We start from the raw sequence: 25,843 nt of genomic DNA on the forward strand, positions 1-25,843 counted from the left end.
GTAATTCATACTTCTGCCAGTTTAGTGGTATGAAAGAGAGGGAGATGAAGTGTTGGAGTTTTATGTTAATATTGAGAGATAAAGAGAAATATATGGATAATGTTGTTCAACTTATTGAATGGCAATTGCACTTCATCCATTTCTGCCTATTTTTCAACTGCATTTCTGTTGAGCTTGATAACCATTTTTGATAGAGAGCTTCCTTTGTAACTTACATCCAATATTATGTGCACTGAATAGTAAGTGTACACAGTGCAGGTTATGAGGGAAAGCGGGGAACAGAAAAAGAGGGACATTGGTGGAACTTGTGACTTTTTCGTTGACTTATGGACTTTAAGGCTGGAAGGGACTATCATGATCATCTAGTCCAGAGGTAGGCAACCTATGGCCCGGATGCCGAAGGCAGCACACAAGCTGATTTTTAATGGCACTCACACTGCCCAGGTCCTGGCCACCGGTCCTGGGGGCTCTGCATTTTAGTTTAATTTTTAATGAAGCTTCTTAAACATTTTAAAAGCCTTATGTACTTTACATACAGCAATAGTTTAGTTATATATTATAGACTGACAGAAAGAGACCTTCTAAAAACGTTAAAATGTATTACTGGCACTTGAAACCTTAAATTAGAGTGAATAAATGAAGACTCAGCACACCACTTCTGAAAGGTTGCCGACCTCTGATCTAGTCTGACCTCCTGCTCATCACAGGCCACAGAACCTCACCCACGCACTCCTGTAATAGATCCATAACCTTTGGCTGAATTACTGATGTCCTCAAATCATTATTTAAAGACTTCAAGTTACAGAGAATCCACCATTTAACACTAGTTTAAACCTGCAAGTGACCCAGCCCACGCTGCAGAATAATGCAAAACCCCCCAGGATCTCTGCCAGTCTGATCCAGGGGAAACTTCCTTCCTGACCCCAACTATGGCAGGCAGTTGGACCTTGAGCAATACCCACCAGCCAGACACCCAGGAAAGAATTCTCTGTCATAACTCAAAATCCTCCCCATCTAGTGTCCCATCATTGGCTGTTGGGGGATATTTGTTACTAGCAGTTGCAAATCAGCTACATGCCATTGTAGGCAGTCTCATCATACCATCCCCTCCATAAACTTATCAAGCTTGGTCTTGAAGTGAGTTAGCTTTTTTACCCCACTGCTCCCCTTGGAAGGCTGTTCATAAATGAAGTTACCACTCAGTCTCTTTCTCAGCCTTCCCAATTTGCCTCTACACATGTTGCTCATGTGCAGATGCTGAGCACATGTGCATGGTGAAAGTTTACTATCCATGGCAAGTTTTCTTCTTTCAGTCTCTAGAAAGTTAAATGATTTCTCCTTGTTGCTCTGCTACATTACACATGGAGAGAAAGCAAGCTGTCTTACACCAGTGGAAGTCATGTATAGTACAGGTGGGGGAGCCAGATTTTACATCTGTAATAGAAATAGAGGTTGACATCACCAATATGAAGATTTAGCACAGAGAGAGGAGTTTCTGTGTTGATGGTTATAACATAACTATCACTTTATTTGATTATTCTTTTGGGTGGATGTGGCTATTTGTGCAAGCCTGTTAATATTGTTAAGACTCCTTCCCCTTTTGCCCCTTACTCCCAGTAAATGCTTTTCTTATTGAATTGCTTTTAAATATTGTTTAGGGCTCTTTTGTTGGTATAGTCTTACAGTTCAGTTCATGCTGTGCTAGATTTATTTTTTAAGAGCCAGACATGATTGAGCTGTGCAATATGTGTCCCACACCATAACCTATGAAAAACATGATGCCCTGCACTTATGTCAGATTCAATGGTCAAAACATTGGGCATGCTTCTAATGAAGTTTTACTGGGAATTGTTTAATAATGTACATTACAAAACATATATTTTCTTTAAATGTATATAAACTGAACATGAGGCCTTTTTTCTCCTCATGCAAATACTTGATTGTACATTAAAGAGGTGCTAATAATGGAGTTCGCTACCATTATGAAGAAAAGGTTGTGCTCCCCTACTCCCTTGTTCTTCTACCTCACCCCCAAGTAGGTGACTGTCGTTTATATCAGCTCATGCTAAGCTGAATCTGAAACTTTGGGCTGATTGAAACTTCTGGCTGTTTTGTTTTAGGATTCTAATTATTCAGACTGAGTACAAAGATTACAGAAGTGAATTGCTAAGGGGGTTGTGGCTACTACATTTGAGACCATTTTTTTTCCAAGTTCCAAAGGTTTTTGTTCACATTTTTCTTCTCCTTTGGACAATCAATCTCTATTCTCCTGTAAAACCCTTTAAATTTTTTTATACACACAGTATTCTGGAAAGGCCAAGAGTCTTCGAGTTCAATATTTTAACGTCTAAGAAATGTGGATTAAAAATGAGTGTACCCATTACATTTTCAGACAGAAATATAATCTGATATCTAAACTAGGCTACTGGTATAACAATTATATATGATCAAAATGGTAAGTCCTTTTATCAACAGCACTTTGAAAAGAAATACACTGTTGACACAATGTCAATGTTTACCTCTTCAGCCATGGCTAATTTTTTTTACTATACACTTACATAAAATGAAAGGTATAAGAGACAAATTATCTTTTCATTTACAAATGCTGAGTCATTGCATTTGTTCTCTCTTTAGTGACTGTGGGTGACACATCTGTCTGAAACTAAAAATCAAATAACTATCTCAGCTGAGTTGTTTGTCAATGACTTCTTGTTTCACTGAGGTTTTCGGACTATACTTCTTTAAGGACTGTCCTGTTCTTTATTGAAATTCATTTGCTTTTTATTTTCATCCCTCTCCATCCAGCTGTAGGATTTTTTTGTTAAAGTTGATTTTCATTCTAATTAAACCAAAAATCTGAGTTTCCATTGTGATTGGCTGCAAGTGGCCTATAAGAACACAGTCAAATCCATATAAATGGATAATTGACTCCCCTCCAGCAAAAAAGCTTATAAAATGCTGTGTGCTCTGAGAAGTCTTCAAAGAGATTCTTCTATGAAAGAAAAAAATATGCTTGTTCTGTGTACAGTATACTTCATATACATTAAGATCACATGCACCAATGGCTCCAGAGAAGCTCTGTGTGCAGAATATGCTTATTAACAATAATGTGCATGCTGCATTATAGATTAAACATAACTATTAAGCATAGCTATAACAGTGCTTTTAGCTTTATTGTTTACATGCATACCCTAGTAGCTCAGAAAAAGCCATTGCAATATGTTCTGTGAAGGTGTAATAATACGGTACAGTTGATGCAAAACATGTAGTAAATATGCTTATTAAGCATGTGCAACATAATTTTATAAAATATATCTTCTTTTATTCTATTTTCAATTCCATTTTTGTCAGTGCAATAACCAAGTTTATGTTTTGTAATTCTGTACTCTGAGATTTTGTACACCAAGGTTTTGCCATGTTTTTGTTTGTTTGTTTGTTTTTTGTTTTTTTTGGATATTACAAACATTTTTAAAATACTGCCTGATAATACCAAGAAGCAGATTGCAATGCATCTGTCCTGACTGTAGGTAATATATATCTGTATTTGTCTTTTTGTATCTTCAGTGACACAGTACTCCAGAAATACTATGCTAATAATACAAAAAAAATCTAAGCACACGGTATCTATAGAGGCATAATGCTGGTACATTGGCAGCTCTATAGTAGTCTGCTCATCAATACATCCAACACGTTCCCCTCCGGGAAATGGCCTTTGCTTGGGGTCTTCAGATTTCAGGATTTCTTAGTGCTGAAAATATAACAACATTATTTGTGGTATGTTTGATTTTTTCTAATATCTGCCCAAAGTAGAAATAATCCAATATGTGAATCCGTCTTGTTTATCAACAAACCGGAAGTAAAGACAGGTAGTGATCCTAATCTAGAATTGCATAACACTGCTTGCCTTTCTGTTCACACTAAATAGTCCCCTGTTTTGTTCTTTTGCACTATATGAGACATGTTGGAAATTCATAACTCCTTTCTTCCCCTCCTGGGTGATAAACCATATCACAATCCACTCCTTTGCAGTGTAAAGTGGTAAATTTGCCTCCTAGAGAAGATAACTCATTGTAACCACCTAATCTTTTGTTTTTCTTTTTATAACTAATCACTCTTTTCTTATTATCTTTGTTTTTTTAACTGATCATTGTTTTGTCTTGAATTGTTTCACACCTTTTCCACTGTGATGATTTAAGTGTTGTTTTCCTGTTTCTGAGAAGTTTTGAAATGTGTGCCTGTATTGTAAGATTCCCGAGGGTTCTGGTGTTTATAAAAAGAAAACACCTTAGACTGCTTTTGCGATGGTAATAGAAGTGTTGCAATTGATTCTTCTCTGTTTTGTGTAGTATACAGAATAAACTAATTTTGAGTTTCAAAGCTTTTGTTGGCATAGATGTAGTTAAAGGATACATTGTATCCATTATGCTTTCCTTTGTACTAAAGTATTAAATAAGAAGAGTTCTTGGTGAAACAGTCTACAAAACACTTTAAATATAGCATCATATATCAAGATACTAAGTAAATTACAGCTGCAGTGTAATAATGAGATCATCTATCCCATCCCCTTCCCAGTGCGGGATTGCCTTTAAAGCTGGGTAATCTAAAGAGAATATTAGGTGAATAATTCCTCCCCAAATTTGAAATGTGTTGAATAATTCCAATATTGTGGGGTCCCCCTATATCCGTTCCCCACACCAATTGAACTTTACGTTGGTGAGGTATGTCTTATTTTAGAAGTCCCATTGGATGTGTCTTCCGCCAATTTCAGGTTTCAAGTCCACAGAATACTAAAGATAGGAATCTGTAGATTAATGTTACTGCTGAGAACTCATTTAGCCCTGCAAAATATTGGATGGTCATGTACCTGTGGTGAACCATCAAAAGCTTCCTCTTGGTATCTCACTGTGGCTTCTATTCAACAGAAACACTTAAGCACAGGGTTAAGTGCTTTTGCTGAACTGGGGCCTAGATTCCTGTACATTGACTTGTTCTCCTTATGGTGTCTGAGGTTCTTTGAAACATTGTGATATATAACAGATTTCCTCCTGTGCCTTTGTGATATAGTTTGTAAAAGTGCGATATAAATTCACTGAACAGCATAGATTTGACCAGATACATTCTCAAACTGAATTTGTTATATGGCACCATTTCTATTTTTGATATGAGCACTTTACAAATGAATGTGTTAAATGCTGATAGTGTGAAGGTAAATGGAGTAGCCAGTTTGTATTCTGCAGCTACTTTCATATCTCATGTCACTGGGTGCTTTATTAAGGATTTACTGAAAATTAGATCATTCACATTACAAACATTTGTGCGTATATACAGTAGTAACTGTCAAATATCACTAATTCTTTTTTAAACTTTTTGTCCCTGTGCAGATATATATATAAAATATCATCCTAAATGGCAAAATCCAATCCCTATATGTCTAATCCAGTAGAATGGTTGAAAAACATCTGAAACCATAGAAGCTTTTATTTGTTTTACTTAACTTTAACCAAGAATATGGCCAGATTGATTGAACTGAAATTTTGCAATATTCCCCCTCCCCCCTCAATCTGGGACAAACCCTGATCACATCCTTAACCTGAAGTGATTTTTTAATAGCAGGGCTCTAAATCCTTCCAAAAAAACTAGTTATAGAGGAAATCCTGATGGACCTTCAGCTGTAGTCACATAATCAAAAGCTGCTATATTACAGACAGTTAGAACCTGGGCTTTACGGGCAGAAATCAAGCTTTCAATAGAAATGCTTGAATATGGCCAGCAAAGGAGAGCAATTTTAAAGTCTTCAGGGAAGCTTTCTGTGTGGACATTTTGACATTTAGGTTACTAAATTCAGAGTTGAATTTTTGGATGCACAGTCAACAATACCCTCCAGGAGAAGGTCATTTAATAGGTTTTGCTGTGAAGTACTTGATTTCTAAAACCTTCCTCAATTTAATCTGCCTAGCAGCCTTTCCAGCACATCTGTTTAGCTCTCCAGGTCCTTATATTAGCATCCATCCTGAGAAATATTTGATAAAATTGTGTCTCTTCATAAGTTTCAATAGTATACTGTGCATTGTTGGATCTATGAGACTATTATAGATGAGTCTGGCAGCACCACGCATTAATGTTGTCTGTCACTTCCAATTATCATTAGCATTGTCATGCATCTGATGAAATGGATATTCACCCACAAAAGCTTATGCTCCAATACATCTATTAGTCTATAAGGTGCCACAGGACTCTTTGTTGCTTTTTACAGATCCAGATTAACATGGCTACTCCTCTGATACTTGACTTCCAATTATAAGACCCTATTTTCAATTGCTTATAATTTTGCCTAACTATCACCATTCAGGCTGAAATTTTCCATGCTAGGTGTCTGCCTCAGATCTTTTCTGGGGGAAGAATGGGGAATTCTCAGCTAAAAGAACTCAGCCATTTCTGAGAACGAGGCAAGAGAAAATGTGTCGTGCTGATGTTGATTTTTGGTGGCCTGTTCTTTGAATAGCTGTAGCACCTCATGCTTTGAAGCAGCGACGTGAAAACTATGAGGGTGGGAGTGGTCTTTGTGTCAGGGATATGCCTTTTTCCATCTCTGTGCAAATCTGCCCAAATAGAACTAAGTTATAATTTTTTGAAATATCACAGTTTACACATCCTCAATAGAGACTTCTTAGATTTTAGCAACTAAATTCCCTGAAGGTTCAATCCACATTGGGCATACTACAGCCTGGGACCAAGCAGGACTTTTCTTGAAATCGTAGCTTTGAGCTACTGCAGGGCATAATGGGTCTCTAAGTCAGAGGACTAGAGATTGGGTCTCTAAGTCAGAGGACTAAATTGACTACAGGGAATAGGTCTCTCCTCTGCTGTCAATGACGCCCTATGGGGCCCAGGATGTAGAGGAAGCTGACCAATTTGAATGCAGAGGGAACAAGACTTGCAGATGAGAAGCAGAGTACATTTGGATAGGAAGTCTGGGGAGAGGGAGAGGGAAACTAGGACTGGGAGTTGAGGTGGGGAGGGAGAGTGGGACTGGCTGAGCAAGGAGATTGGAACTTGACGTTGAGGAGGGAAATGACCAGTGGGGACTGGGAACCAGTAGTTGGGGAGGAAACTGAGATAAAATGAGAAGCCGGGAGGGGGATGGAGTTGGTAGGGGGGAGCCTGGGACTGACTGGGCAATTAAACTGTGACTTAGAGCTAATGATGTGGCAGTAAAGTAGTGAGGAAGGAGGAAAGATATATCAGAAGAGGAACTGTGGTGCAAGGGGGAAGTAGTGGTGTTGCTTGGGCTAAGAGATGAGGACAAGGAGCTGAGGTGGGGGAAACACTGTAACTAGAGGAGAAGCCCAGGGACAGAGATGGGGTTTGGTAGCCAGTGAGGATAGGGAACGTGGACAAGGAGTTCAGAATGTGGGCAACTGGAGTTCAGGATGCTGAAAGACCGATTGGAGTGGTAGAGAGAGTGGGAGAACTGGGACTGGGTGGGGAAAGAGACAAGGAATGGGAGGAAGGTCAGGGAACTGTGAAAAGCTGGACAAAGAGACTTGGAGTTGAAGGAGAGGGCCTTAAGGACAGGGGAGTTCAGAGGAGTGAGACGAGGCTGTGCTAAGCAAGGAGACTGGGACAGGGATAAGAAAACTGAGGAATGGAGACTGGGACTTGGATGGGGAAAAGCCAAGACTCGGACAAGTACAGTTTGGAGTATAAAAGATAAGATGTGATTATGTCATTAAAGGCTGTAGCATAATGCATATGCACAAGGAGGTGCAAATTCAGGTTGATGAGGCAGCCTTGTGTCATTTTTTAACTTGTGACTGCTAAACTTTGCAACTGTAATCATACTGTTTTGCATGTAGTAGATTATAATTTGATGCCATTCATCTGAGAGTTAGCATAGGTTACTGGACTGAGCATGGGGTTGGAACTCCTGAGGTCTAACCCCATTTATTCTGTTGAATTAGCATGTGGCCTTAGATAAATCACAGGTTATATGTATGGAGAAAATAATGTCTGTTAGTTAATAGGTGCAATCTTGACCCTATTGAAGCCATTAGTCTTTTTGCCATGGACTTCAGTGGGGCCAGGATTTCACTAAATCTGTCTATAACACATTCAAAATGTGCTATATAAATGCAGAGTGGTAGTATTTTGAAAACTGCCATACTTCATTTTTTAATTAATTGTTTGATCCTGCTTATTTCTGATTAGCTTTGCAAGATTGTTTGATTTTTCCCTTCAAATTGTTTCTTCTATACTACGTTAAATGCATTTTCAAAAATTTCAAGATTGCTATCCCAAAGTGCATTTCTGTCATTGCCATCATTCTGCCACTATCCTTGTACCTTTGCTGTCTGAGTCTTTCAGAGCAAAGGATTTTACTTTGAGAAGTTTATCAGATTTTGATCCTTTTTCACATATTGGCTTCCATAGTCCTTACAAAGTTCAAATCAGATTAGAGCACTAGTGATGTTATACAGTGATTGCAGGGCACCAGACTTCACCAGCTGTGCTGTGTTTTGGTTTTTTTCTATGTCCTCCTTCATTATTCTAGCCTTCTTTGGGGACTTTTCTTAACCTACCTCAGTTTTTTTTATCCTCATGTGTGATTTTGATGTGTTTATGGTTAAACACAAATTCATGCTGTATTTTACTGATACTCCATGCTGTGTAATGTGAATTGATTGAAAAGAAATAGCTTTTGCATAGCAGATGTGATGTTAATTTGGTTACTGTGGGAATGTTGATTGATACTCCCACTTTCAATTCCTTTCCAACCAGACTTTCATCTCATTTGTGTTCTTTCATCCTTAATAAGACTATTCCTCTTTGCCTTCATCACTAAGGTGTCCATAAAGTTAGTTTGTTTTCTAACTTGCCGGCATTGAAAGCAATGCATTGTCTTAGAGGTCTTCGTTCATATATAGGGGAACAGTCACAATGTAGAACTTTTTTTATTTTTGCAATTCAAATGATAAATCTATTAAAATCCTATGTCCTCAGACTAGTTATCATTTTACTTCATAGGAGAAGCCTACATGAGACTGAGCAAGCTGCCTGAAGCAGAACACTGGTACATGGAGTCGTTGCGATCCAAGACTGACCACATCCCAGCACATCTCACATACGGGAAACTTCTTGCTCTAACGGTGAGTTAATCCATCATTTCTGAGAGTAAATACTAGAGCTCCCAAAAGAAGTGAGGTAGAGGGATAACCTGGCCTTGTGACATTCTTGGTCTGGAAATTGATTATGATGCTATTAATAAATACTTTGTATTTCAATAGTATCTTCCAACTCAGGAACTAAATATACTGTAAAACGTCACCTATATATTTTTTTAACCCTTTGCCCATTATCGAAATGCAGCCACCTCTGAGGAGGAACACAGCAGCTGTAGTATAGCTCACAGTAACCATATACAAGTTTATAACAGGAAATAAAGAATACTGTATCCATCTGAAAGATACATGCATTAAGAGTAAGGGGTTGTCTACAGAGTGGGATAATGCATTGTACGGGAGTATGATCTTTATAATGTACTAATGTGTTGCACATTAATTGGTCTGTATTGACCCTACTGGGGTGCACTAAAAGTTCCCTGTGCGAACTAATGTAGTCTGTTTCAAATTGTATCATAGTGCAGTTCCATGGGATCAAAGCCCTAAGTTACTTTATTATAGTTGATTTAGATGGTGAATGTTCTTATTTTAATATTAAAATATCTTTGTTTGCATACCGCCTTTCACCTGAGGATTCTAAAGCATTTACAGACAGCAGTTGGTCTGTGCAATAATGTGATACATTAAAACATTATCTTTATTTTACAAGGGAAACTGAGGTATTCCTCAGTGGTGAAGTGTCTTGCCGAGTCATACAGCACGTCAGTAGCAGAGCTGGGACTGTAACCCAGAACATTCAATTACTTATCTTATACTCAGCCTGCACACTTCCATCTTTTAATGGTAGCTTTTCCATGATGATTTTCTGGGCCTCATCTTTCAAAGGAAAGGCCTTACATTGCCCTTCTCACATTCTTAGTGCAGGGCTGGCCATACCATGATTTTGCTAGACTTTTTCAACATGCTCATGTTGCCTCCTCAAATTCACTTTCAGATCTGTAAACAGCTGAGCTCATGGCTCCAGCATAAGGTGCCCAAAGATAGTCACAGAAGAGAAGGGAATTACAGTCCCTATTTGGATCTCCCATTGTACCAGTAGTGTGCAGCTAACTGTCCCCTGGACATTTTGAAGTTATATAATGGATTGCCTTTTTTCTTAGTCTCTAATGCTTCCTCCCATTTTTGCATCTGCCATTTTCTTCCCATTTCTTTCTGCTGTGCTGATCACCCCCTCTCTATTTTCTACTTACAACCTTCTTCTCTCCCATACTCTTCTTTATCTTTCAGCCTTTCACTTCCATTGGCATATCTCCTTTGTTTCCCTAGTTGTCATGTGGGTATGTCTTCACTGAAACACACAAACACATACCCCACCACCACCACCATCACCAACAACCACTCACCCACCTACCACCAAACAGTGTGTTCTTAACTCTGGTTAAAATAGCAGTGAAGACATGGCAATTTGGCTTTTAGCTTGGGTTAGCATCTCGTTTTCAACCCCAGACTCCCCTCTAGGCTTTAACCGAAGCTACTCACTCAAGTTAAAAGCCGAGTTGCCTTGTCTTCACTGCTAATTTAACCCGAGTCAGCTATCATGGTTTAGCTAACACGAATTAACAAAGCACCTATTGATGTGGACACAGCAGCAAAATGAGAACAGACATATGCATGGAATTTAGTGGCAGGCTGCAACTTTTATTAAATTGTAACAGAAGGGAGGACTGCTACCCACCCATCACCCACACTGTCCTGTATTAGGCATTGAATTGGTTCCAGTGAGGCGGTTATAGGACTTATTATCATAAAACCTATAACATGGGGTAGAACTTCCTCTGCTTACCCCAGAATTCAATTCTCTCTGAGTCCTGGAACTCTTCCTCCATGAGGGGAACAGAGGGTGAACTTGTGTGGGGACCTGGGCCCATGAGGACCATAGGGTGTGACTTCTGTCTGTGAGGGCCACAAGGTTTCACCCTATTACTTGAGCCCAAAGTCCATCCCCAAAATCCCAGGTCTCTTACCTCTGGGGTCCGTTCATTTTATTCCCTTTACCACAATGAAAACTGGATACAGGGAGCATCAGCAACTAGCTTGATCGCTCTCCCCACCCAACCACACTGCATGGTATCACAATTCCTGACCAATCCATTGCCTCGTGTCCTGTAGCCATATATCAGCATTTCCGTCGGACAAATGTACATCTTCCTTGCTGGAATGGAGCTGAAAGAGATTTCATCTGGCTCCTGCTCTGAGCTAAATCCTCCGAACTGGGGAGTGCTGGCAAATCGGCACCCCTCGCTCCCAGCTGGCCAATGGGTGCCAGAGACTCCCAGGGGGAGGAGCTACCTAGTGTCCCTTGGCGAGTGTCTCCATCCCTTGCCATTGAGACTGTCTCTCTTTCACAGCAGGCCCCATCAATTTTCCCCATCCATTGATGAGGATGGTGACATTGTTTGCAGTGAAGACAATACTGTATGTTGCTCTGCCTTGTTCTGCTCCTCAATCCTTTGGCTTCCCTCTGAACACCTTCATCTTCCTTTGTCTCAGCTTCACTATGGCCCCTCTTCTACACAATCTTCCATCAAAGGACTTTTGTGTACAGTGTAACAGGAAAGAAATGTAGAAGAAATACTTTAACTCCACCATATCCTCCATCCTTTCTTTACTTTTGCTTAAAATACATGAATTGCAATGAGAAAAGTTTAGAACAGAAGGACTGAGATGAGAGAAGGAAGTGACAACAACAATTAAAGTGAATTCAACATCTATTTTCAAATGTTAGTAAAAGCTGTCAATTAAAAGATTTAATAAAACCAGTACAGATTTGAGCCTTCAGTTTGCAATGGAATAATAGTTGAAGTCTGATCATTATCCCACTGTCTGTCAGTTTCAACCTGTGGAACTATAATTTTCTACTCTAATTCCCAATTCCAGTTAAAATTTCTCACATACTGACATACACATGCACTTTTGGGATATATCTATTTAATATTAAACTCCAAGTGGAATACATCATAACATTTCCCTGTTCACCTTCCTCTTCTGGCCCACTTCATTATTTGCACCTGAGGAGTATATTTGAAAGCTTGCATGATGAGAGGGTTTTTTTTCTTCCTCATTCTCTTTTTTTTTCTTGAAGAAATATTTTTATGAGACACAGAAGTTCTATTTTACTAGAACATGTGGAAGGGGAAGGAAGGGTTTTCTCAGTTAGAATCCAGATCTCTATTTTTTGCACCCCAGACACCTCTTTCTGTATTTAATTTTACATATATTCTTAATTGCTGATTAGATGGAATATGTGATCTGTTATGGGATTTCTTGTCATTTCCATAAAAAATAATCCTATAATTTTTTTTAACATCTCAATTATTTCCAGATTATGAGAACTGGCTACAGGAAATTTTAGATTTGTCCTTTAGTCCTGAAATAATTTTATTATATAATTTCAGGTTTCTGAATTGATAACATGCACCTAATTTGGAGGGAGAATGGAGAAGGGTGAAAATGTCCACACAAATTTGTATTAGAATTTAACTGTTTACATTTCTTGAAGGAATTTAAACACAAGATACATATGAAGCAGACATTGCCTTCAGGTTCAGGAAAGAATATATATCATTATCAGAACTGAAAAGAATCTCTATACAACTCTGAGTATTGGACACCACATCATGATGTTAAACCATAGGCCAGTGAAATGCAATACCCCTCCTTTTCCCACACACGCGCTCTTCCATGTTTGTCTATTTTCATCAAAAATGATTAAGATTGCCCTAAAATTATCTTTTCTTTTATTACTGCCACGTCTTCTTTGTATATATTCATTACTGTACTTATGATATCAATGTGCATTAACAGAAAAATAAGACAGAAGACACAAAAGGAGCATATTTTTGTTTGTTTGTTTTTTTACCCTTCCAGAATGTAATTAACATAGTGCTTCAGAACACAACACTATTTAGATGATGATGTGGTAGTGGATATGAAAGGCATATATGTGGTTGTGGTTTGTTGTTGTTGTTTTTAATTATTCAAGTTTGGTCACTGACATTTCAATATTGGGAATGATTTATGACCAATAAATAGGAAAGGAGCAGAATATATTTTATTGAATTTTCTACAGTCATCAGTTTTTTCAGGAGAGCTGAATGGAGCAGGAAATTGGCAGTGGGATATGAAACCTTTGACCTCCAGGTTGATGGTTCAGCCTTGGTCAGTTTTACAGCACAATGGTTGTTCCATGGCATCTGTGAAAGGAGTTTCAAGCAGAGGTATCTTCATCACAAAGGCTTCTTTCAAGACTGGCACTAACTGGCATGCTTGATCGAAGTCTCTAGAGATTCCACTGGGATTGAATGGAGATAGAAACTGGAATAATCTCTCATCTCGTCCCTCCAAGCCAGGGTTAGAGTCACATTGTGATTCATTCTTAATTTGAACTTTGCTATTTAACTCTATTGAATAGAAATGGACACTGCACCGATGACTGAAAAAAGGCAGGAAGTTATTATAGTGCCTTTGGTGATTCTCTCAAATGTTAAGGAGAGACATTTTGGGGTCTCTCCTTTTATGTCACACCAGTCATAGTTTGTTTAAAGCCAAACTTTTTGCAACTTTTTTTTTGAGCTACAGTAAAATAAATGTTGAAACAAGCTTCTATTAAAAGTTCGACTTGGCTGTTAGCTTATTTTCCAAGGAAGAGATGGGGCAGTGAGTGAGAGGAGATGAAGAATGAAAATGATAACTGAGCTAGAAAACTTTCCTTGGCCAGGGAGCTAAAAATAAAAAATAAAATGCTCAGCCAAGCTTCTAGGTCTCAGCCGAAGGCAATTGTGCAACATAAACCTAGTTATAAAATCAAAACTATAAAGTTCACAGATTCAATAATGTTTTATTTCATGACTTAAATAGCCCAATTTTAACCTCAGCTTTTCTCCCTCCTTAAGTCTGTTGCCAGTATTAACACCTACTAACAGCACTGACACTTGGTTCATTTATTCCCCTAGTGCCAAACCTGGCTATTGAACCAGTTTCTTGTACCTTCTAGATTCATCTTCCTCTTGTGAACAACTGTTATGATTGTGGGGAGTACGTAACCTATGCCCAGTCTGTTAAGACTTGCCAAATTGCTGCTAATTGCTGTAGGCTGTGATTTCCCAATTTGCAGTAGGAGCAATTCATAGTTGTATAAACGTAGGAGTAAAACTCAAGTAGTGTGCTAGAGTACTGAGTTATTAAATGCATTTATATTGTCTGGACTTGACTCTAACGGATGAAACACAACTAATGAAATATAAATGCAGAGAGCATGTTCTTAACCTATGATTTCTTTTATGATTTCCTGATACTTTTTATTTCTTCAATAATTAGTCCTATAAGACTCCTTAAAATAAAGCCACTTTACTGCTCTATCCAATATACCTGTTTAGCTGTGAAAAGTTAATATAATCCTCCGTTCTCTTCTTGACCACTTGGGACGATGACCTCCGCGTCTTGTTCCTTTTCTCGGTCCACTGAAACAAGTTTCTAATTATCATAGTTGCCTTCAACGATGTAGAATATGAATCAAACTCAAATCTCAAGTGCAATAGAAATTAAAAGCTGACATCAGATCTTGCTGAAAAGAGATTTTTAAACAGAATGTGTTCCTTTTTGAGTGGTTTGCCCTGCTGAAACACAGGATGATATACCCTGTTTTTACAACTGTAAAAAACGGTAAATAAGAATTCATCCTGTACTGTAAAACTTAAAATTATGGTAACTGTGTGATGAATGAATGATATTAATTCATTTAATTTGAAGTTGATTTTTGCAGCTTCAGATCTGCATGCGGCTAATATTACTCCTGTTTTGAAGGGCTGTTTGCATAGAGGGACTTTAAACCTGCATTTTACAAGCAATAAAATAAACAATGGAAGGCAGAAAGTCTAATCTAAGCTCTATAATTTTTCTTGTGCTAATTTGCTTGGTTTTTGTATATGCTTAGTATGAGGTTATTTGGAAGCTGCTAACCCATTCCATTTATAGACTTCCACCTGTTTCTGCAAAAGAGCAGCAAATACCAGCTTCAGTTTGAAGCACAACATAAAGTCTAATTATTTACACACGTCCCCAGAAATGAATATTGTTGCAAACCTTTCTACATTTTAATGTGTTACACGCTAGTATTTTGTTTACTTATTTTGATATTACTGTTTCTTTAGAAAAAGTTTAAATTGTGCTTTTTGTTTAAGAACTCTTTGATATAGGAGTAATCATTTTTGTGTGTAGGTCTTGTGAGTGTTTATAATGCTTAGTACAATGGGTCCTAATCTCTGATTGGGCCTTAGGCACCTCTGAAATAATAATTATTTTCTAAGCCTACCCAAATAGTGCATGTGTTATGTCCGTGCATGCAATAAAGTGATATGGCTTAAACCTTTTAAAAAAACAACTATTCATGAAACAGACAATTGTCTTACATTCATAGAAGTGTTAATGTGGCATTCCTGGGCAAAATGACTCTCAGTAAAGCTTACTGTCAGAGTATCTACAAGGATATGTCCGTGGAACTCAGAAGACGCTGTCTGTGTTGTAATAAAAGCTGGACATTTAAAGTTGCACTGTGTAGACCTCAAAAACATTTTACTTATTGATCTTTTCAATACATTTCATGTAAGTCTATTTATTTGTTCATATGTGACAATACATCTGAGGTCTAATTCTCATTTGTACTACAGCAACTTCATTCTCTCTAAGGGTATGTCTACACTACCCACTGGATCGGTAGGCAGCGATCAATCCAGTGAGGGGTCGATTTGTCTAGTCTAGACGCAATAAATTGACCCTCAAATAATCTCCCGTCGACTCTTGTGCTCCAGCTCGCTGAGAGGCGCAGGCAGAGTCGACGGGGGAGTGGCAGCAGTCTACTCACCAGGGTGAAGGCATCACGTAAGTCGATCTAAGTATGTCAACTTCAGCTATATTATTCATGTAGCTGAAGTTGCATAACTTTAATCGATCCCCCCCAGTGTAGACCAGGCCTTAGAGTGCAAAGATGCCTTCAAGTGGGAGCAATTTGTATTTTAGAGAGTTTAAATACAATTTATTTCCACTTTGAGGCCCCTTTAAACTGATAGAATAGTGTAAAGAAGCTTAAGTGTAAATGAGGCTCAGACCCCTCATTTGTTTTTATAGCTGGTTGTTAAGTCTTTACCAATGTGTGGTTATTCACTGAATATATAGATACAACCTCATATGTTTTTTGGATGCCATTATATTCACTCAATAGTTATGTTCTAAGTTGAAATTCACTCAGCACAAAACCTGTGTACCACAAAGCGCTCAGTTCTGCTCCCTTTGAGGTAGATGGTAAAGCTCTCATTGGCTTATTTGGAAGAAGAGATAGGCCAACACTGAGCTCTTGGGAAATCCTACACTAAAATTATAAGCTCCTTGTGCTGCTCTATTGTGTAAATATTTGTAATGTCTTTATACCTTTTCTGGGATATGGGAAATGCCAAGAAGAAACAGGTAGTGTTCCTGTACATGCAGAAACACTGACAAAACTTGAAATGCTTGAATATTGTGCTCCAAAGGAATGATGTAATGAATTTGGATCTTCTTACCTAGTATCAACACTCACAATTATTTGGTGACTCATACATCAGATAATGCTATATGCTCATAGCTAAAAATTATGCTCACTAGGTTACGTTTTTTCAGAATTTGTATAAGAACAGCTAAATTTAGCAGTTGAAAGGTATGATTAGTAGCTCAGCTAGTAGAATAACTAGAAAGCAGCCTGTTGGCTGGTGTTTAGGTTCCTAATTTTATTTTATTTATTCATTTCTCCAAAACAGAATTTAGCCATTTGGGTCAGCAGTACCTGAATGTTATGCATTTTTTAAGCTGTCTTAAGATCTTGCATGTTAAGTTAGATAAATTGTTCGAGAAACATACTGGTGAAAGCAACATCCGATCTGACCTCATCAGTCAACTGGGAAAACATGGGGTAACAGCCAAAGCACCTGAGCTCTTGTCTTACTTAGGTAATTTATTTCTTCTTCACAAGGAAATACATAATTCTTATGAAAGGCTTTCAAATTGCAGAACTCCATTTATAAAATTTAATGGAGTCTCTTTGTCAAAAAATGACAGGCCCAGGTGCAGCCTTCAGCATGTACTGTAATTTGCTTTGCATTGTGTGAACAAAGTTTTCAAAGGGAGAAAGTGGCAGCACACATGCTAAGGAAGCATCATACATAAGCAAGGCCATTTTTGCATTAGTGTGAGTTCAGTAGGCATTCAGCCTAAAGCTTTTGCCTACTGAAGGCTGTCAATTGGCATCTGCTTATACTGGATAAGCAATGATGTTGGATGCACTAATCTCTTTCTAGGAACCTTACTTAGGGGTCATAGATGGATCCAGATTGAAGGTTTCAATTTTATATATCCCAAGTGGATTTCTGCTCACATCAAAATGCCCACAATTTGTAATAATACAAATAGTGGTTAGTTTGCTTAAGAAACAGCCCAATAATATAAAATTAGGCAAGATGTAGTTTAGGAATTGTATGTTTCGGTGAATCTCTTTGGAGAAACGTGAAGTATTGGTTTCCCTTTTACATGGCTCCACATAGTGCTATTAATCTCTTATTTTTACCAGCTTCAAAACTGACCCTTAAATATTAGGGGAAAATAATTTGCTTCATTAAGTTTCTGTATTTCACTTCTCAGCCATAGTAAATTCAGTAACAATCGTACTAGGTGACTATGATAGTTAAGGACTCTTTTAAATTAAACTCCAAGAAACAAAATGATTTATAAGCCTCTATCCTGTCTTAGAGTAAAAATTAAAATTAAATCTGATCCCTCACATTTTAAACATATCCCCAGTAGGTGGCCAAAAATCTTTCCTAGGGTGTTTGCTGCCAGTGTTGCACAAATGACCAGTCAGAAAATTGGAGTTCAAATTGTCAATGCGCACTATTCCTCAAATTGGATATAAAAAGCCTATTGGGTATCAAACAGCAACAAAGGATTTGACTAAGGGCAGGTCTACACTGTGGGGTTAAGTCGACCTAAGTTATACAACTCCAGCTATGTGAATAACATAGCTGGAGTTGACATAGCTTAGATCGACTTATTGCGGTGTCCACACCGTGCTGGGTATATGAGAGAAACTCTCCTTTTGACTTACCTTAAGCTTCTCGTTCCGGTAGAGTACTGGAGTCGATGGGAGAGTGATCTGCTGTTGATTTAGCGGGTCTTCACTAGCCCCACTAAATCAACCCCCAATGGATCGATTGCTGCAGCATCGATCCACAGTAAATGTAGAGATGCTCTAAGAATCTGTTGTTGCCGAAGTTCCCTTCCTTACCACATTATATATAAGCAATATTAATCAATAATTAGTGCATACCCTGAATGACAGAACAAAATAAAATTAAACAGATATGAGCATGGAAATATTGGGAGAGAGAAAAGGAGAGGATGGGACAAAAGGAAATAAAATGTATAAAGGATCATCTGAGTTTGATCCTTTACTATTCATGATTTGATCAGCCAAGCATGTCCCAATGCTATGGAAAGAAGAGTAGGAGCCAGGATCTCTAAAGTTCTGTTTGGCAGCTCTGACAACGATGTCCTTTCTGGCTGTAGAGGTACTGTGATTTGCCTATCTCCTTTTTCCTCTGTGTAAAATAACAGTAACATTTGCATATTGGTCCCAAATAGGAACAGTGAAGATTAGTCACTGAGTTACTGTTCTTTAAAAAAAAAGTTTTGAAGTTGAAATGCTGAAATATATTCAAGTTATATTCATATATATTAAAGTTGATTGTAATTTTCTGGAGTAGCTTATGGCATTTTACATAGTGATTAGCTGGAAACAGCATAATATAACTATAGTAGGAATAACATTTCTTGGATTGTTTATTAAATGGTTTCAAACTCTAGAAATTTTTCACTTGCATGAAAAGACACACTTTCTAAATGGGCCAACTCAATTAGATGACTGAACTGGTTATATATTTCATTTTTGGAGTCTAAATATCTAGGTGGGTAAAATAGTTCATAGGAGGAATTTTTTAATAAAAGTTGAATTTTCCAGTTTAATTCCCATCATAGCAGAGTATTATTGATATAGGATTCCTGGTAGGTCCATATTCAATTAAATTAAATCCATCATTGACTGACATCCAAAAATGATTAGCTGGTTGGCTCTTTGACTGCTGTGTAATAAAGTGCCCTTATCACCATTCAAGCATTTATTAACAAATCTTAAATTTGAGAACAGAGGCTTATCTTCAGAGTGCAATATGTATATGACATTATTTTCTATTGTATTAAACCCTTTGTGGGGTCCACCTATGATCTAGCCAAATTGAACCAAGCTTGAGACCATGCCATTATTATTAGAGATGAGTCCAAGCCAGAAAGTTCGGACCTAATTCTGAAATTTCTTAAAGTTCAGAGGTGGTTTGGGCCTGGAATTCCAATTTTGGGATCAGTTTTTATATATCAAACACGTATTACACAGTTTCTCATCATTTTTTTTTCTCTCTGAATACGTCTGAATATAAGAGTCACATTGCATTGCTTTATGGCCAATATCCTCCAGTTGCTTTAGGTTTGGTTTATCCAGTATACGTCAATACATCTGTGTCTTAAATGACAGGATTTCCTAGCTAGAGATATTTCCATAACTGGCATCTATCAAGGTTGTATTTCCTGAGGTTGGCCATATGTCATAAAACTATATCCATGAATATGCTTCTCAATTCCATTAGGACATATTTTTGACTGTATGCCAAAATTCTGTGGGACTAATTGTAAAATGAAAGGCTCTCTCATTGTAAAATAAATTTAAAAAGATATTTAGATTACCGGTTGGTAAATGACGTTGTGTCTTGCTCCTGTGAATAGGATAGCGGAAGCCATAAATTGTTCCTACTCATTCACGCAAATTTAAAGCTCATGACTGGAAACAGGGAAGGCAGACACACAATGAACTGTTTTCATGAAAGAAAGAAATATCTTTATTTTGTTAAATCGTACAATATAGGCCCCCAGTTACCTGTTACTAGTCTGCATATAGTAAATTTGACTGTAATCAGAGAAGAATGCAGGATATAGGCCAAATTTCTCTTCAGTAAGAATTTATAGAATTCAATGAAAACAATATGTGAGACAGTGAATTTACTGTCATGGAAAACAGGTAGATGTTAATACTCTACTTCATTAAAAATGATAAAAAGTGACTTAGGACTTGGTGGAAAGGAAAGTGCCCAATATGGGAATTAATTTCACATTCATCCATTCCACTTTCATTACATGGTCAGGCTATAATAATAGTCTATAGAATAATGATAAAGATGAATACTCAATACTTTCCGTACAGTAAATATATCTCAAAGTGTGTGAAGCAATCGTTTTCTTTACAATTTGCCTAATACTTTTTTACAGCCCTTTTGTGTCTTAATAAAAGTTTGTTATTCCTGTTTGGTAAATTCCTCTTAGACCCTAAGGAAGAGCAAAAAACCAAAACACTGAATAAATGATGATTTAAAAAAAAAACCCTCTAAAGTAAAATTTGTATGCCATGCTTTTTTTCATGTACTGCACTATTTTTTATTTGTACTGATTTCATATAACATGAGCAAATGATCTGTTCCAAAGAAATACAAATGTTGAGATGGGTGAGTGGTGAAAGAAAGACCATATGAGGAATGTATATGTTAGAGGCATGTTGAAAGTAACACCCACAAACAAAGAATAGAGGGAGTACAGATTGAGATGATCTGGTCATGTAAATCACAGTCCTGACAACTATGTAGGTTACAAGAGTTCAACAGATTTCAAGATTGAATGAAAAAACAGAGGCAGACCCAAAAACAAGTGGTGGGACGTCACAAAAGAGGACATGTTATCATGTAACAAACGTTGTGGATGGCGGGAAGTGGTAGATATGGATATATCATCACTTTATTAAGGCTTTCAATATTATCTCGCAGGAGCTTCTCATAAACTAACTAGGGAAATACAGTCTAGATGGAGCTACTATAAGGTGGGTGCACAAGTGGGTGGAAAACCGTTCCCAGAGAGTAGTCAAGCTGGAAGGGCATATCAACTGGGGTCCCACCTGGATCAATGCTGGGTACTGGTTCTGTTCAATATCTTCACCAATGATTTAGATAATGGCATAGAGAATATAGTTTGTGGATGATACCAGGTGGGAGGGGTTGCAAGCGCTCTGGAGGATAGGATTAAAATTCAGAATGATCTGGATAACCTGGAGAAATTTTCTGAAGAAAACAGGATGAAATTCAATAAGAACAAATGCAAAGTAGTCCACTTTGGAAGGAACAATCAGTTGCACACATACAAAATGGGAAATGACTGCCTAGGAAGGAGTACTGCAGGAAGGGATCTAGGAGTCATTGTGGAACACAAGCTAAATATGTGTCATCAGTGTAACACTTCTGCAAAAAAAACAATCATTCTGGGATGTATTAGCAGGAATATTGTAAGTAAGACACGAGAATTAATTCTTCCACTCTGCTCTGCACTGATTAGACCTCAACTGGAAAATTGTATTCAGTTCTGGGCGCCACAGTTCTGGAAATATGTGGAAAAATTGGAGAAAATCCAGAGAAGAGCAACAAAAATGATTCAAAGTGTGGAAAATATGACCTAAGAGGGAGAATTGAAAAAAAACTGGGTTTATTTAGTCTGGAAAAGAGAAAACTGAGAGGGGAAATAATAGTTTTCAAGTACAGAAAAGGTTTTTACAAGGAAGAGGGAGAAAAAATGTTCTCCTTAACCTCTGAGGATAGGGCAAAAACCAATAGGCTTAAACTGCAACAAGAATGGTTTAGGTTGGACATTAGGAAAAACTTTGTAACTGTCAGGGTTATTAAGCACTGGAATAAATTACCCAGAGAGATTGTGGAATCTCTGTCATAGATTTTTCACAGCAGGTTAGACAAACACCTGTCAGGGATAGTCTAGATAATACTTAGTACTGCCATGAGTGCAGGGGACTGGACTATATGATATGGCATTGAACAGAACACTTTGAAGGGAGGCATGCCTCTCAATAATTGGTAGGGGCGCAAAACTCCTCTGGCCCCAGGATGGCTAGGGAGAGTGGAATCGGTCCAGGTAGGTACTTACATCCCCTTCACCTCCTCAATATGGGTTTCTATCCAGAGGACTGCTGAGCACTCTCAGCTCTCATTTCCTTCAATGGAAGATACGACTGCTTAGTACCTCTCTTTATCCAGACCTTCCTGTGTAAAAAGTTTATAATAATTAGATGATATAATTACTCAATAGGACATGTAAACATCTACCTAGTTGCATTATATTCATGTTTTTAATTGTCTTGTGCTCAGGCACCGACTTTGTCATTTCCCCGGGAGTGCTCAACCCCCACTCCACCCCAGGCCCTGCCTCCACTGCACCTCTTCCCCCAAGGCCCCACCTCCACCCTACCTCTTCCTGCCTCATTCTGCCCCCTACCCCAAGTGCACCCCACCCCCTCCACCAGTGCCCCCTGCCTGCCACTGAATAGCTGATCGCAGCGGGTGGGAGATGCTGGGAGGAAGGGAGAGAAGCTGATTGGCAGGGCTGCCAGTGGGTGCTGAGAACCCACTATTTTTTTCATGTGGGTGCGCCAGCCCCCGAGCACCCATCCGTTTTAATAAGGCAAAGAATGTGGTTCATAGAACCGGTTTCTTTTTCTCCCCACGCCCAAAAAAAACAGAAGCAAAAGTCTTGTCACAGACCCTGTGGCCTCACACACACTTGCCCTTTCTGTTGTTGGGAACATTATCTTTCATACAGGCATTCAGAAGCCTTCTACAATACGAAAGGAGATATGTAAAATACTCAGGTTTCCCCTACTCTCTAGTATTTGTTGTAGTCACTTTTTTCTACTTAAAAAGTTATGTTAACTGTTTTGTTATTTTGAAAAAAGTGATTATTCGTAAAGAGGAATCAAGAGGACTGGTCATAGGGAATGACAGTCAGTTTTGCTTGATGCATAGATGTAATTTTCCACTGTGCCACCAAACTCTCACCAGCATAAGGCTATGCAAAATAGGGACTTTTGCTGTTTCACTTATTAGAGCCGTGTACAATTTCAACTATGGTGGAACTTTGGGGGTGTAATTTTAGGACTGTCTGTCTGTTAAAACTCATCCCCCTAACTATTGCTGCACTTCATGCTTCCAAAATAATATTGAGTACAATTATGTAACTCTCATAGTGCAAATATGTATCTTTGAGGAGTAAAGAGGGGATTCTTAATGTTTTTAATGGACACCTGTTTATGAAATGAATGAGGGTGAGAGAGCCACCTAACTGGTAGCTAGCAGTGCATATAAATCTGTGCAAGTGCATTATTCAGAACTGCTTAACTGCATTAACCTCTCCCAATCTTATTAGTAGTTTAGGATTTTTAAGGTTTCTAGAAGCTTGAAGTACATCAGCTGGCTCAACATGAGCTTTACAAATTCTACCAGCAGAGTGAGGAGAAATTGCTCTTGCTGGCTTCTTCCATTATTTCTGGGTGGGGCAGGGGAGAGTTAATTTCTTTGTCCTAAGGATTTGAGTGTTCTAGTCAAGGAAATACACCTCTACCTCGATATAATGCTGTCCTCAGGAGCCAAAAAATCTTACCATGTTATAGGTGAAACCATGTTATATTGAACTTGCTTTGATCCACTTTACCATGTTATATTTGGATATAACATGGTAAAGCAGCACTCCAGAGCCCCGCCCCTCTGGAGTGCTGCTTTACCATGTTATATCCAAATTCGTGTTATCGGGTTGCGTTATATTGAGGTAGAGGTGTACATGCCAGTTCATTTGAATAGATGTCAACTTTCCTTAAATTACTAACTTTTCTCCAGTCACTCCCTCAGTCCTGGTAACTTCAAAGCCTTTTGTTTGAAGATCCAATTGAGCACTATGTCTGACAATATTTGTAGGATGAGGCCCATAATCTGATAGAAATGACAGTTAGGATAAACACTACAGCTAACATTTTCAAAAATGGGTACCTAGAATTAAGCTCCTGAATCCATATTTATGTACTTTAAAATGACTTGCTTGCTGGTCACCCAGCTACTCCCATTAAGTCCATGGGAACTGTTGTGGCTGAGACATTTTTGAAAGTCAGGCCACCTAGTATAATTTGTGCTGACTAGATTTATATTTTTCATGGAATGCTGGAGTAATAGCAGTGGACATACTCCCATCTTCTGTGTATGCTTGAGCAACATGAAAGGAGCCCTTACACTTGGAAGAGTCTCACTGAACTGAATGGGTATTTTGCCTGAATTAGGGACCTCTGGATAAGGCCCAGACAAATATAGCATGGCTAGGAGCAGTACAAGCTTTTTCTAAACTGACTTTCTAATGTGCTTTCACTCCACTTCTGGCTGAATCTCCTCCAGAACTCAGATGATAATACAATTTTTATGATGTCTGAATCCTTGTTCCCTCACTGACTTGCCAATTAGTATCAGTTATGGTGTGGGTGTGTGTGTGTGACAGAGAGAGAGAGAGAGAGAGAGAGAGAAGTTGGCGCTTCTCCATTAGAATGTGGGCTAAGACTATCTACTCATTTCTCACAAGCAAAGAAGAAGCTGTCATATGGCACACTTCTGTTCGCTACTGAGTTGGACTGCATGTGAACTGGTGACTTGTAGTTTAAAGGCAAGTTTTATCCCATTAGTAATCCTCAGAGCCAGTGAGTCCTCCCATTAAAAACTTATGAATAACCATTTTATCTTGGACATAGGACTCTGTTCTGAAGTTATAAAGCTGTATTTTCACTTTGTGAGATTTCCAAGGCGTGTGTATACATATACAACTGCTCACCCTCTCTGTTAAAAATTGAGAGCTTTCCAGTGGTCTTCAATGCCTGCATTTGTGTGGGTCACTGCACATAAAAATGAATATGCACGCAATGTGCCAGTCCACAGCAATTTAATGTTTCAACAATTTTGATAACTAATTATGGATTTCCCTTAAAATTTAGAACCTATCTCCTTCTATCCTGTGTTCTACTTAGCACTGAATCCTTACAATAGAGTAGGGGAAAAGATAGGTGTTGTCCTCTAAACCTGACTATTTCACCATATGCGTCTTCTTGTGCTAGCAAAGGAATACTTACAGTGGCTAGTAGAAAATGTTGTTGCCTGACATAAGATATAAGTTTGATAAATGCCAAAGTTTAATAATGATATAGCCTGATTCTGTCAAATGACTGGGGTTTATATCATCTGACACCTAAACAAAGCTTACAAAATGTGTGCTGATATATTGACATTTTAACAGTACACAAATGGCACAGAGGAGAACTCTTTAGGTGGAGTGTGATGCAAGTTCCTTCAGAATGTCACTTTGGGAGAGAACATTCTTAATCATTTTTTGACAGATGTGGATATATTAAAATGACGGCCAACCTGAATAAATGGTTCTGCACTGTTCATTTGCTGGCACTTAAGTTTATGCCTCAGGTGATGTAATATATGACTTTTTTCCTGTTTTTGTTAATGAGCATTTTGGCCTCGTCATAAACAGATAGCTAAGGGTTAATGTTTCTTTTACCTGTAAAGGGTTAATGAAGGGAACCAAACACCTGACCAGAGGACCAATCAGGAAACCGGATTTTTCAAAGCTGAGGGAGGGAATGTTTGGGTCTGTGTCTTTTGTCTGTCTCT

General features: G+C 38.2%; 1 protein-coding gene across 2 annotated transcripts in view; it reads left to right on the plus strand.

Annotated features, from left to right (window-relative positions):
• Nucleotides 1–25,843, plus strand: part of TMTC2 (transmembrane O-mannosyltransferase targeting cadherins 2) — a 374,316-nt gene that overhangs the window by 275,756 nt on the left and 72,717 nt on the right. For both annotated transcript variants that reach the window (XM_032777505.2, XM_075066793.1), the window contains one exon: nt 9,025–9,146. In XM_032777505.2, the coding sequence (XP_032633396.1) occupies nt 9,025–9,146 (122 nt within the window). The remainder of the gene's footprint in view (nt 1–9,024; nt 9,147–25,843) is intronic.

The sequence above is a fragment of the Chelonoidis abingdonii genome, chromosome 1, assembly GCF_003597395.2.
Source record: "Chelonoidis abingdonii isolate Lonesome George chromosome 1, CheloAbing_2.0, whole genome shotgun sequence".
Classification (NCBI taxonomy): Eukaryota; Metazoa; Chordata; order Testudines; family Testudinidae; genus Chelonoidis; species Chelonoidis abingdonii.